General features: G+C 36.4%; 1 protein-coding gene across 1 annotated transcript in view; it reads left to right on the top strand.

Annotated features, from left to right (window-relative positions):
• LAMA2 (laminin subunit alpha 2) overlaps positions 1-15,307 on the top strand; it is a 489,326-nt gene that overhangs the window by 281,330 nt on the left and 192,689 nt on the right. Inside the window, exons 18-19 of the mRNA XM_054722564.1 lie at positions 6,486-6,572; positions 13,931-14,142. Coding sequence (XP_054578539.1) covers positions 6,486-6,572; positions 13,931-14,142 — 299 coding nt within the window. The remainder of the gene's footprint in view (positions 1-6,485; positions 6,573-13,930; positions 14,143-15,307) is intronic.

The following is a 15,307-nucleotide window of genomic DNA, read 5'->3' as shown; positions in this document are numbered from 1 at the left end:
AATACATTTTTAGAATTACATAACTAATTGAATATGTAGAGTTTATGGATTAATCCTCAAGTCTGACCAACATGACTACAAATGCAGAGGGGCCATTAGGGAGAGAACTTTGTGTAATAGTTGGCATTCATACCCCGTCCTTCTCTGTTTACTATGCTTCTACCTTAAAATGGGTTCTAAGTGTTTCTGAAAGGAAAGAGAAAGTCAGCAAGCGTTAGAAAACTATTCATCAGTGCCAAAGGGATTGAGGTACCAGGGCCCAATGAGAGTATTTCCTCAAGTCTGTGTATTCCAATTTTGTATGATTATACAGATTTTTTTTTAAAAATCAATAGTAGCAATATCAGTTATACCAAGTATTTAAAGATCCTTCATTTTTCAACATGGTTACATGTACATACTTTTACCCTTATAAGTAGAATCGGGAATAGAGTAGTAACCTATTTTAAATTCCAGCTTTAAATGTGGCATTTTTGGGGGACAGTGATAATTCACTTATTTATAAAATCCTGCAAGTTTGTATCCAATGTTCTAAAGTCTCTTAAATTTAGAACAACTTGGAAAATTAACATAGTTTACTGCACAATTGCAATGAAAAAAAAGTTTATTTTAATCTAATAACCTAAGTTTTCTTTTAAAATCATTAAATAATGGGACACAGTATCTTAGAAGAAGTCTCCTTTTTAAAAGTTTTAAAATAGTCATTACTGCTATTTTAAACTCTGAAGACTAAATTGAACATAATATATTGAATATGGATATATTGATATGAATATGATTGTATGCTATATCAAGAAGAAAAAGAAATCAGCTAGAGATTGCTGCAACCTTCATCTATAAGTTAAAGCTTAATGATGGTTTTACCTTGGTGACTTATCTATTTAATCTCTGATCATAAATCTTATAGATCACAAGCATTTTGGATCTAAATTTCTTACATAACATTGCTAAATAAAACAGATGTGTAGGGAGATAGAGATAAGTATTGGTATACTTATTTTGATGTATAAATATAGAAAAGCATGTAATATTTAAATTATATATCCTATATAATAAAGCCCTAATATGCAAATTGACCAAATGGTCGCAGTGATGAGCACTGACCACCCAGAGGCAGACGCTCAACTCAGGAGCTGCCCCCTGGTGGTCAGTGTGCTCCCACAGGGGGAGTGCCGCTCAGCCAGAAGAGGGGTCCCGGCCTGCGAGAGGGCACAGGCCAAGATGAGGGAACCCACCCCCTCTAGTGCAATAATGTCATGCACCAGGCCTCTAGTGTATATATATATATATAAATTTCATCAACTATTTACAGTGTCTGCTCTTAACTTAGCCTCATCTTGGTGATGTATATACTATAGCTATGGATTGTAGTTAGATCATGAAATTTATCTCTAGAGAAGCAAATAAAATTATAAATATTTCAAATGTTTTATATTAATTAATTTCTGACATCACATAGCTTATAGATTAAATATTTTATGAAAATAACACATGATTATTTGCCCTTGAACACTCTGGATGTGTTTGAGTAGTTATTATAATCATAGATTTTCATCAATTACATAATAAAATTAGAGACATTCTTGGCACAAAGCTGGACAGAAGGCAGATACTCAATACATTCTACCTACTAATATTATGAATATGTACTTCTTTGTGTACATCAGGAATGCTAAAATTTATCTTCCTAAAAGAATGGACCACTTCTAGAGCTGACTCTTAGATTCACCCCAGGGCCACATTGAATTATTGTTAAAATTAATAGTTCTAATAGAAAATATTATTTTCTAATATTCTGAGGCAAAAGGTAAATTTAAATAAACATTCAACAACAGTCTTTAGAAATTTTAGAGTGTGTTAGATAATTTAGAGTACTTTCCTATACCAAGTTTTATGTCCATATGGGTGATTATGATCTATCATACTAATTCCATAAACCAGAATGGAAAACTAGACTCCTGAGAAATTAAATGACTTGATCATGATCATACAGCTTGCTTGAGGCAGAACCAATATTAGAACCCATATATTCACCTCTCTGTTCTTCTTCCAGTGGGGCTATAGAAATAGAAACAATTTCAGAGACATTGATGAGAAGCAAAGAAAAATAGTTAATAGAACTTAAGGTTAGACAAACTGTAAATGTTGATTGTAAAAATGACCCTGGGGTTTGGCAACCATTGTGCTAACTCAAATGTAAGGACTCAGGCAGTTTATTTTTTTCATAGAAAACAGTTTATTTTTTAAATAATGAAAAAATAATAGAGATAGTAATGCTTATCATATGGTACAAGGACTTCTCCACCTTTTCCAACCTCTCTTGCAATTAGGTTGTGGCTATGTCACTAGTTCTGGCAAATGGGTTAGGTGCAGTTAAGAATTGTCCATGCTCTTTCTTCTCTCATGAGAGTCCATCTTGAGGCGGCAGCATGGCACAGTGGTGAAATACCCATTCTTTGATATCTGAATGAATCTGTGGAACAGAGTTCCCTACTAATAAGCATTAGCTATGTAGTATGAACTTGAAATAAGCCTTTCTAGTGCTAAGCTAGTAAAATATTGGAGTTTATTTGTAACCATGGATATCTTTTCCTATAGTAATTAGCTAAAAGTTGATCTGTGTGCCTTCTTTGTGTTTACACCTGCCTCCTTTCTCAGAAAGTGCAAGTTTAATTATGTAACGGGTGACTAAGTACCTTAGAATTTAAACAAATCAATCTACTTTTGCAAAACATTTTAAAGTATTAAATCACAGCTATGATTTACTGTGCCACTGTAAGAGTTTCTTTCCTACATTTTTAGCATAAAAGACTTTATTAAGTAGATCATATTACCTCATTTTGCAGAATGAGAAACCCAGGTTTAGAGAAATATAATATCCAAAGACAGAAAATAATCCAATTCTAATTACAAAACCCAATTACAGACATTAATTCAAATTTCATAGTATTTGAAGATAATTAAAGAAACATGTGTTTGCTTAATGGTTTTCCTAAGAATATATAAAACAGAGATCACTGAACTGAAAGAAGAAAACACTTGTGAAGAAACGTCAAAAATTCATCTGGCCCAAACCGAAATCATGAAGCAAATGAGTCCTTCAATTTTCTCCCCTTCCTCTCAGGCCTCTGTTCCTTCTCATCCCTTTGCAGCTTCTAATTCCTTTTGGTTTCTCTTGCCCTACCCAAGTGTTCCAGGTTACAATTAGATAAAAGGAATTCTTCTTCCTTATTGTATCTACAATAGGAACATGCCCTGATTGTCTAACCCTAATGATGGAAATGTTATGCCAGTGATCAAGGGAATGTTTAGTCCCAAGAGGCAATTTGTTCCCTCTTGCAATAGCTGTGAGATAGCTCAAAGCCATATGTTGACCTGCCACTACCAAATGAACATAATCTTACAAAATAAATTTTGCACTTTGATTTGATTTATTTTTCAGGATTTTTTTGTCTTTAAACTTATTGATTCATTTTATCTTTTTTAAAAATGTTTTTTATTGATTTCAGAGAGGAAGGGGGAAAGAAATAGAAATATCAATGATGAGAGAGAATCATTGATCACCTGCTTCCTGCATGCCCCCTACTGGGGATCAAGCCCATAACCCAGGCAATTCATTTTATCTTAATGTACATCTGTTGGTAGCTAGAATTAAATTATTTTTGAAGCAAATTCATACATAGTACACACACACACACATATATATACACATATCATTATAAATATAAAATTCTATGTTCAGCCATTAATAAAAATGATTTCCATGTGCATATCTTTACTATGCAGTCCCAAATTAGCTTCTCTTCCTCTACTTATTTGTGGAAATGCTTGCTCTTTTTGGGTTCTGTGGCATGTAGTAGATACTTCAGGAAGCAAAACACTCCCTCTGCCATGAAGAGCTGGCCAACTAGAGTCAAATGACATAATCTTGGAAGCACTTGAAGTCAACAACGATCTTACAGTTCCCTTGTTCTGTCACAGAACAGTTAGCTTCTTATTTTGGCCAAAATCAGATCAATTTGTTGCAATTCCCAATCTAAATTCTATAGACATTTTTTGTTTTCCATGTGTATTTTTCACTCTCATCTTTGGTATTTAATGCCATTTGCTTCATAACTATATATTCCATTATAGTGATCAGGGAGTGAACCCTCAGTTTATATTGATTAAAGAACATTGAAGCACAAATGCAGTTATATTTTATGAGGACATTTTGTTTAAATGTATTCTGTCAGGTATTTAAATGATTAAAAGTTTAAACACACACTTTTTTATAAGTGGGTTTAATGCTGGTTGGATAAAGAGAGAAGAGAGCATAAGATTAGAATTCAGAAGCCTTGGTTCCCATGCTAAATTCTCCTAGCTATGACCTTGGGCGAGGAAAAGTATGTCTGCAGCTCATACAATTTGAGGAAAATGCCATAAAATTATTTGCAAAAATCACTCTGAAAATGTAAAGAGCTAATGAAATCTTATATATTATTGTCATTGCTTAAATTTTTCCTGGGAAATAAAAGTATTGACTTTTGTCAGTGACAGCATTTTGCTTTACTTCTGTCAGCTTTAAGCAATGCATGAATATATTAGAAATTTGAAATCTATTTTATACCTAGTTTTAAAGTGTCAGAAACCTTGCCAAGCACCTTTAACATGACTTACGATAAACAGATTTAGGATTTTTAAAAAGAATTGGTGTGTTTTTCCTTCAATCACTATAGTCCCACGTGGGTGGGAAACCTTTTCCAGAGATGAGGAGATAGTTAGAGAATGCCAATCTTTAAAGAAGGCATACACACATTTTTTAAATTTGTCAAAATCCAGTCCTTCTTTTTATGTGTGAAAACAATAGCAAATCACGGGGTGAGGAAGGGAAATCCTGTTTCTTTTCACTTTTACATGTGCCTCGTCTCTTCAGTGCAGCCATACTCCTGCCAAGAGACTCACCCACAGTGAGCTCCCTGGGGGTCACAGGTGGCAAGCCACAGGCTGCCTCTAAAAGATGCTTCTCCTCTCACAGAGCTCAGGCTGGGTGTGTCTTGGTTCTGCTGTTAATGGCAGCCACCAGAACCCCTTAACGTGGAATATTTTAACTGGGTAATATTTGTAAACTCAAGATATCAGAGACCAAGCTCCCCACCCCCACCCCACTCTATATCTCAACAGATTCATTTAGACTTTCCACTGAGTGGAAATGTTTAAAATGATAAAACTACTTGGTTCTGATAGCTTGCTACTATAAAAAAATTAGGATTATTAAATCTTTGAGGGCTACTGTGAGTTAACCCAGAAGAATATTATTCATAATAGTACCCGTGATCCGATCTGCACAAGTGAAGAAAGTATTCTAAAGTCATGCAAGTGTCAGGAGCGGAACGAGACCGGGCCTTGCAATGTTTAATTTGTTGTTCTCTCTCTAATTCAGTTGGCCGTCAAGCAAGCCTCTACTGAATTATCCTGTCATATATAATAGAAAATAAATCTATTTAGGGAAGACAGAATAGGAGAAAGATTAATTGGGGGCATTTCCCTTTAAAATGGTAGAGCAGCAGAATTTACAGAACGTGAAATGGTTGATGGCTCTTCAGAGAGCCATCTGTCAATTTTGGGGTAAGGGTTCATGCATGAGAGGTGTCTCTCACAAGGCAAAGAAGTGTGGCCAGAGTTGAACACATTGTTGAAGGCTAAAGCTCACATGCAGTTAGCTACTTGGCTGGTTTTTGACTTGGTGTTCAACTCTGTTCCTTCAGACCCACATGGGAAATATGTGCAACAGGAGAGGTAAACTTTGGGACATGCCAGAAGATGAGAAATGGAAATGTTGTTTTAGTTCCTTTGGTTTTATTATTGCACGGTTGATCTCTTGTGAAAGCTTTTTGGAGGCTTCCTTCTGTGTTAACAGCCTGCCCATGAGTACATATGGGCAGCAGCCTGCACACATGCATGCACACATGTGCACACACATGCATGCACAAAAGCATGCACACATGTTCATGCACACACCTTTGGTAGCAGTACTTTTAAGTAGGAACCCCATTCCCACCATCATTCCCACCACCACTTCCACAACCATATAGTGAACTTTCCAAAATCTCTAACATTTTTCTGGGAGGCTTCAATTTCAGAAGAATTTGGCTGCAGAGAACGAATGTGAGGCTCTATTTTGCCAGGCCTGGGAATCCCTAGAAAGAAGCAGGACAGTCCCACTTTGTTACTGGTGATCACGGACCCAGAACAGTCAAAAGTCAGTTAATAACATGTCACTGGAATATTGCTCTCTATTGGGCTATATTCACGTCTGCAGAAATAGCAATGTTATTTCATCCTCGATTGGCCAGACCCTAATCTCTGTCTATGAGACGAGAATGACCAGCCTGTATCCTTTTGTCACAGCAGTACAGGAGAAAGAGAAATGAAAAGATGCCGCTAATGACTTTGTGTATGTGCTTCTCCCTTGTCCCTGTTGTTTCCCAACAACATCAACATAGCTTTAGCCCGACGTGCCATTTAGACCGAAGTCTTGGATTGATCTGTGATGAATGCCCTGTCGGGTACGCAGGACCACGCTGCGAGAGGTAAGCGCGAGCACCACTGTCTTTCAAAATGATTTCTACCCGGGGAGCCATGAAACCACAGGCATTATCATTCTTTGTACTATCCACCGCCACACTCAGTGAAATGAAATAAAGTTTCTCACCACACTTGTCCAACAGATACATTATATTTTTATAGTTTATTTATTCTCTAGAAATTTCTCTGTAAATCTCCACTCAGAGAATGTGTGATTAATGTTTTAATCTTAAAAGTTAAGCATTAACCTACAAACTTCCGAGAAAGTATTGCTCAAGTGGAAAGTCATGCACTTTAAGATTTATCAACTGCCTACATTGCCACCATTTCTTTTTAGCTTTCTAATTAGCTTTTTGTCCTTAAATTGTGGCTTAACTGTGTAGTTCATAGTTTAGCAAGTAGTTCATAATTTACCTTAAATATAATTTGAAAACAGAAATAAAATGTGATTTATTATCATGGTTTATATCCTCTTCTGAGGACTTCAGAGCCAGCATTGTAATTCCTGTTGATGTCACTAGGCTGCTTTGCCGTGGAGCCATAGATATTATTGTATGTAATTTGTGTAATTATTTTCCCTCCTGAAGTCTTTCTGAAGAAAAGGTTCTTCTGGATTTCAGTTTCAGTATGAAAATGGTACAGAATTCTCCCTTGATACCATTCAAAACACAACGACACCTCTCTGGTTTTAGCACTGAAAATAGCCCCCTTTGCTGTCATCCCAGGGAGCAGGGTTAGGATGGGAGGCAGAAGACATGACCTGCTTTCACCATCATCACGGAAGCTAACACCACAGAGGGCTGTCTCTGCCTGTCTTCTCCTGTCCTCCTGCCAGCCATCACCCCTATTGCAACCAGGGTGCATGGACGAAGCAGGGGCCATTCTCCCAGAGAGCACTGAGCTGGCAGCTAGCAGTCCGTGGGCAAAGTGCCAATGACAGTTCCTAGCAGCAGCAAGTACTATTTGTGACTATGGCAGCGTCTGTAAATGAGTAATGGACTAACAGAACTGAAGTAAGAAGGATTTATTTGCCATCGAGAAATGGAAGGTCTTTAATTGTGTTTAAAATAAGAGGACACGTGTATATCACTTATGATAATTGCAGAACATACCATTTCCAAGACAGATTTACATCAAATGCCTGATGTCCCCCCCACCCCAACACACACACACTTCAGCTGATGACAGGCAACCTTTATTATTATTATTTTAGCAAGTGGACAATGACAGCTGCTCTGTCATACAAAGCCATTAAATCCACGTACATAAGATGAGCATAGTCTCTAATGTTGCTTTGCTTCATGTTCTGTGTGTTCTATGTTAGATACTAGTTTCTGAACCATCTATCATTTTAAAATATTACATTTTGTTTAATAAACATTTGTTTAGCAACTACCATGTGCTAGGCACAGGGCTGGACAGAGAATATAAACAGATGCATAGTACAGTCCTTGCCCACAAGCAGCTCACAGCTTTAACTTTGGTAAGAGTGGTCGAATGGATTCTGGAGAGAATTCCAATCTGAATAATAAAAATCACCAAGGAGAGAAATTCTTGACAAAAAGCATGATTTCCAATCTGAAATCTTTATTAATCTGATTAAAGATGGAAACACACATATGCAGCTTATCAAATGGCATGTCTTATCTCCAATTCAAGTTTTCCAGTAAAAATAACTTATATAGATGTATGATTTTCTAGCAAGAATTTGGATTAGGGTTTTCCAAGAATGTTCAGGGTTTATCATTTCTCTGTGTTTATATAAGCCAGAAAGTCCCTTAGTTGGGTCCATAAATATTTAGGAGAAACATTTTCTGAGATACGTAGGCTTCAGTGGAAGGGAAGGGAATAAGGGTTAAGGAAAGGAGGAGATAATAAAAAAAAAAAAACTTGTCATTAAAACTATTCTATAAGTGATTGCTGCAATCAGGTTATGCACATCATCTACATAATATCAGCACTGGAAAACCAAGGCAGTGTTCCCCAAACCATAGATGTTCTAGGAATAGAATTCTGTGATCATGTAATCTTGGGAAATACTTATTAACATGTTAAAAGTTCTGACATGTCTGGAGCGAGGAAATCTGTTCAATTTGTTGAACTCAACATTTAGAGTCTTAAGTGACCATACAGTCCCTGCTTTTATCATATTGCAAGAATGCTCAGGTGTACAGGAATTATAACCTTACATTCTTTACCTCAATTTATTTTCAGTTCGATACTTAATTAGCCACAGGTGGGAGCTGTGAGAGCTTTAAAGTTATACAATGTTATATGTCAGTTAGATATCAATTTTTTTAAAAAAAAAAAAGTGAGTTTTTCCCCCTCTCCTCTCCACTTCCAGGCTTGAACCCAGATTCTATATACCAAAAGGCTGAGTGCTTGAGTGTGTGAGCATGCTTGCACATGTGTGACTATGTGCATATTTTAGGTAATAAACATATGAAGGGCCAAAGCAGTCCCGAGTAACTCATCCGAGTGTGTTTCTGCTGACCTCTTCCTTTTCCATGTCCTCTTGATTACCTTTCCCTTCGGTTCTAATATCTCTGTGTATCTTTTCACACCACACAGGGGCACAGGATTCATTCTGCTGCTTTCATTCCACACTGGGACTCACCAGCACCTCTGCTCTCATCACTACTTCTCCATCTGCCTTTGCATGTCCATCTCATTTTCTCTTTGGGGTTGAATTTCAGGAGAAGGTGCCACATTCATAAAAATTGTGACTTTCAGATCCTGGAGTCCAGACGATTCCTAAATGGGCTGCTTTCTTGACTATCAGATCCCTTCACTCTGTCATGTAGCACAAGATGACCTTTGCTATTTGAAATGAGAGAATGAAGAAAATTAACGGAAAGGAGGATAGCAAAACAAGATATGCCAAAATAGTAATTGCAAGTCTGTTACATGTAGAACTCTAGTTAGAGTTTTAGGAAACTCACTTGAGGCCAAAGCACCAATACTTTAAGATATCACTACTTTGCCCTGGCTGGTTTGATTCATGGTTAGAGCATCAGTCTGGGGCCCAAGAGTTGTGGGTTCAATTCCCAGTCATGGGCATGTACCTCAATTGCAGGTTCCATCCCTGACCCCCATCCGGGGCTCCTGCGGGAGGTAACCAATCAACCAATGTGTCTCTCTCATGTTGATGTCTCTCTCTTCCCAGCCTCCTCCCTCCTTCCCTCTCTCTCTAAAAATCAATGTAAAAAATAACCTCGAGTGAAGATTAATATGTATATCACTGCTTTCTTCTGGGGAATGTTTGAAACACATAAGAAGAGAGTCAGGGATGAGGTATTTATCATGGCACTTTGCTAAGATTCTAGTCTTTTATCATCTGGACAAGAGGAGAAAAATTGAAAAGCAAGGCAAAAAGGGATGAGTGTTGGAGCATCAAGAGAAATTAATAAGATACACAGACCCTTTAAACCCTGGCCCCTCCCTACCTGGCCAACTTTGAATAACTCCTCACTAAGTGAAGAGAGAGGTCAAATTTAAGATTAATTTCACACTTGCTACTAAGAATGCAGAAGTTATTTGAATCTAATTGCTTCATATTTTGAAAATTCACGGACAATTTATCCACATGATTCATATTCAATGTCAAAAAAGTTCTTTTTTGTTTTTTTAAATTTTAAGTCCCAAATTCCAGTTAGCTGTTCTCTGCTTCAGAAATGCCTGAGTCTGAATCAAGGCTAACTGTCATCTGATCACCATGCTGGTGAGATTCTACTCGTGTTTCAGTCTGCTTGAGCCCCTGAGTCCTGGATGCCCTTGAGAAAAAAGTTGCAGAAATAAGAAAAGAGGGACACTTATACTTACTTGGTAGTACTATTAGCAAAACTATGGCTCCATGTGAGGTTTCAAAGGGCTGCGTATGTAGTTTCACAGTTTGCACATTGCACAAAAGGACTCAACCAATGGACAGATTGCAGGCGTCCTCAAACTACGGCCCGCGGGCCACAGGCGGGTGTTTTTGCCGTTTTGTTTTTTTACTTCAAAATAAGATATGTGCAGTGTGCATAGGAATTCGTTCATAGTTTTTTTTTAAACTATAGTCCGGCCCTCCAATGGTCTGAGGAACAGTGAACTGGCCCCCTGTTTAAAAAGTTTGAGGACCCCTGGATTAGGGGATCAAATCCAATGTGCCCCCTTCTTGCTGTGCCCATTATTTCCTCCTTTTTTTTTGCATATGCCCAGAGAAAACCATTTTTTCTAATTTGTAGAAAGGCACTGTATAAGCAGGTAAACTACAGAAATATTGCACAGCCATTTATATTTCAGCCACCCTCCTCTGTGCCTTTGCCAATTCTGTTCCCTCTGCCTGTTCAACTCTTAAAATTCAGCTATCTTCCTAAAAGCGTCCTTAATTAATCTTAGTATGAGTTGGTTGCTCTTTTCTATGCTTGCAAAACAGTATTTGCTTATCTCTAGACATTCAGTGCTACATTTTTAAGTATGTCTTTCTTCTTCACAGTACAAAGACTGTGCCTTATTTGTATTAGTATTATGTAATAGTGCACAGAAGATGTTTGAGGAAGGAGTGGGGGGGGGGGGCAAGAGCTTGTCTAATTTGCTTAGGGAGATTTAAGCATTCTTTTCAGTTCATATATAATGGAAACATATGCCGCAATTTTAGCCAAAAGTTGTTGAAGAAATGATGGAGTAGAGTGAGATAACAATCTCACCAAGGTTGCTTTCTTCTTCTTACTGTTATCTCTATCCACCTCTGCCAGTCTTTCTATCTCTATCTCTATCTCTCTATCTCTATCTCTATCTCTATCTCTATCTCTATCTCTATTTCTATCTCTTTCTCTAATCTTCATCTCCATCTCCATCTCTGTCTCTATTCTATCTCATGTTTCTATCTTGGTCTCTCTTCCTCTATATTGCTTCTAAGTCATTACATATCTGCATGTGTTATCTGGAGTATCATTTATATTTAAAGTGTCTCTTTCTAAAATACTGCAATTTTATTTGAAAAAAGTTAGCAAATATGGAATGGAACAGTGACTTTGTTATGTCAAGGTGTTCCTCTCTAGCAAGAAATTCAATAAGCTCTTTGTTTTTTTTAAAAAAAAATCCTCATTCTGTCTTGCATATGAAAATGAGAGGACTTCAGATTTTTAATTACAAGTAATGTTGGTAGGGTAAAATTCTAAGAATAAGGATTTGGAAAGGTCCAATGGACTGTGATTTACACCAATTTTTATTAAATGAGTCCTATTTGATCAGACTATACAGCACTGTTATTATTAATAAAAGCTATATGGTTAACAGTATTGTTTTCACTGACGTTAGAATCACTTTTTAATTCTATTGAAACATCTTTATAAGTATCTAAGAATACTAATCTATGTATAGAAACCCATGTACATATCCATCAGTAATAAAACTTGAATGCACACTTTCAATAAAGTGACATATGGATTATCTATCATGTATAATCAGTAAGTATATGTTCTACAATAAAAAAAAAGTTTGATACTTCTTCAGTTACTCTAATTTTCTCATGGACTGAGGTGTGTTTTGTGTGTGTGTGTGTGTGTGTGTGTTTATTGTGGGAGAATTGTAGACTTATTAATTGGTATCTGTGTTGAGAAAAATTTCCAGATCTTGTTATAGAACACCATCTCTCCTGAGGGCAGTAAGTCATTTTGAGGAAAGTGAGCCGAAAATAATGGGTTTTTGTTGACTGTGATAATGATCATTGAAAAGTCGTTATTCTAGAGAAGCAAAGTCACTCTCTTAATGGTAAACAAAATGAGATACATTTGGGCGTGATCATAAGCTCTGAATATCAAGTAAGGCAAGAAGAATTGGGTTAAAATTCAAAAGGATTGTCCTATTATGTTTGTCAAATACCACCCTGAAGGGATTGTGGGAGAATGTTAAGCACTCAAACATTAGTTCACATTTTACAAAAAACAATTAATTAGCAATTATATTTGTGGGTGGCAATGTTTTTCCAAGCAATATTTATACATAATTATATAAAATGATTTATAAAATTTTTATAAATATAATTTTTAAAATTAATATCATTTTAAAAATTATGATAAAAGGTTAATTCTGCAAGACTTATTGCATCAATATGTGTTCTAGAAAACTTGGACTGAATTAATGACTTTGCACCATAATTGTGATGTTATTAAAGTATCCTTCTATGATATACTGGATTTAAACTATTTCTTCTTTGACTGGTAGAGAGCATTTCTCTACACAATTACTTATACATCTGTGAGTAGATGCGAATAATAGTAGTGTACTATAGAAATTATATTCTCCCACATGGTTTTTGTTCCCCTTCAATTTTGAACTTTGTTGAAAAAGTCATTTTATGTTGCTAACACAGTGCAGATAACAGAGCTAACCTGACTGTAATATTTCAGATACACTGTTTTGCTTCTCTTTTGGCAAGTGTGGCTTAATAGGAAGCAAGAGCAAATGTAATTGAAAGAGAAGACAGAGCAGAATATAAATAGATGCTTCCTATAAAGATGTATTTGTGCATCTGTAGCATGAAGTAGCATTTTTAAATATAACATAGGGAGAAAGGATAATTTTATACTATAATTTTTAAAATCTCTGCCATGCCTCATAAATAAATAAACTTGTTTTTCCAATAATATCTAAAATAGTTATTAGTCCTTTTTTAAAAACTAGAGTTTGCTAATACGAGTTGTGGCACAGTTATGCATCATCTTTCAGCATGTTAACATAGTACTAGTATAAGCACATGTACTTCTCAGTAAAGACTCTTCAATGAAAATCTGCCTCTGTTTGGGTATGCAAACACATACAAACCTATTGTTAATGTAAAGATACCCATAGCTTCCACCCAAATAATAAAGAGACCCTTTAGAGTTATAATTTTCTATTTAATAAATTTTGGAATTCTCACTACTGAATTTCCTTATGAGCCTGTTTTCTCATAAAAAGCTCTTGCTTCAACAAAAGCCAAAAAATATGAACCTTACATATTTGTACAGGAAACCACCAATTGGAGTAGATAGATATAACGTGTTGTACTACAAAGGCTTTCCAACATGGACGTGGATTCCTCTAAAATGTCAGGAGCAGATTTCTTATTATGCTTTGGTCTCGTCTTCAGTGCCAGTAACAAGATTTTTTTTTTTCCTTGCTGAAATCTAATTACTAGTGGGGCTGGCAGGATTTCATCTTGTATCTACACTACAGTTGTGGAAAAACACTTTTAATCATCTTGCATTTGAGAAAAGGAACACTTAAAAAGAAAATGTATCCTGAGAGAGGGATAGTGTGAAAAATATGTAGTAAGTATTACCCTGATGGGTTTCACTAATTCCTCCCAAATACTCACTGATGAATTCTTTTGCCTTAGGTGTGCAGAAGGCTATTTTGGACAACCTTCTGTAGCTGGAGGATCATGTCAGCCATGCCAATGCAATGACAACCTTGACTTCTCCATCCCTGGCAGCTGTGACAGCTTGTCTGGCGCCTGTCTGATATGTAAGCCAGGTACAACAGGCCGGTACTGTGAGCACTGTGCTGATGGATATTTTGGAGACGCAGTTGATGCAAGGAACTGTCAGCGTAAGTTTGAACTATTGATGCCCCTGACAGAATTGATACATTGCACCTCAGAGTAGCTGATGAGTTCTTGAGTGAGATTGGAGAGTAGGAAATTATGTGTAATACATCTATGATAGACGCACCACCTATACACAGAGTCTGCATGTCCTAAAATATTTTCTTACTAATGGAGTAAATCACTGGAAAATTAATGCATTGTTGAAGTGCCATTGTTTTTCAGATGATGCACATATTTCTGTTTACATGTGGGACAAATATTCTAAAATAATGTATGTCCATAGCAGAAAAGAAAATCTTGAAAAAGAAGGTGGACCTATTTAGCCTTTATTGATTTATCTCAGATCTAATTATTTTCTTGAAATAAATGTATCTGCCCACATTATTGAATTAGTATCTATCAGTAGGTGTGAATCTGTATTCCTTTCATGTGTGAACTTTACATTCTTGCATTTCATCATAGTTGAAAAATCCTGCCAATATTTTTGCACACTGTCATTTGTAATTGTTAAATGATTAACCTTCACCTTAGGACTATTCATAGAATGCTTACTGTTATCTTTCCACAAAAGTAGCTATTGTAGGGCCTCATTCATAATGGTCAGTATATCCCTCCCTCATCTTTCCCTTCTTAGTTCTGTTATAGTGTTGCAGAGAATTTGCCAATGCTTTATATTAGTGCTAATATAAATGCAAGGGAGATCTTGTGGAGAGTGAAATGGAATGTTAGTCCATATTAGCCCTTGAGTGGTTTGCACTGCCATCATCAGCTTCATCTGTTGTCAGAATCCTCAAGCAGAACAAATATCAGCCCAACAATTTAATTCTGCCAGTTGCACTATGTAACAAGAGACTCTTCCAATCATTCAGTGGCTCCCAGGAACTGCAAAAATATAGAAACCACTGGAAATCAAGTCTGTTATTGTCTGCTGTAAACACCCATTTCAATAACAGCGGTGTCTTTCTCCTCATAGATTTGTAAGATGAGTGTCAATTTGTTGTCACTTGAAAATGGCAATTTGTTGAATCAAAAACAAATCACTCTGGGACAATGACATCTATTAGTTTCATCTGTCAATTAATGATTTTTAAAGCAGATTTTCCAACAGCTCTGGAGGGCTTTTAAACACTATGGGTTTATGGTATCTTTGCAAAATAATTGGGAGCT

The sequence above is a fragment of the Eptesicus fuscus genome, chromosome 10, assembly GCF_027574615.1.
Source record: "Eptesicus fuscus isolate TK198812 chromosome 10, DD_ASM_mEF_20220401, whole genome shotgun sequence".
In the NCBI taxonomy this organism is placed as follows: Eukaryota; Metazoa; Chordata; class Mammalia; order Chiroptera; family Vespertilionidae; genus Eptesicus; species Eptesicus fuscus.
Note: the sequence above shows the minus strand (reverse complement) of the source record. Positions and strands in the feature narration are given on the sequence as shown.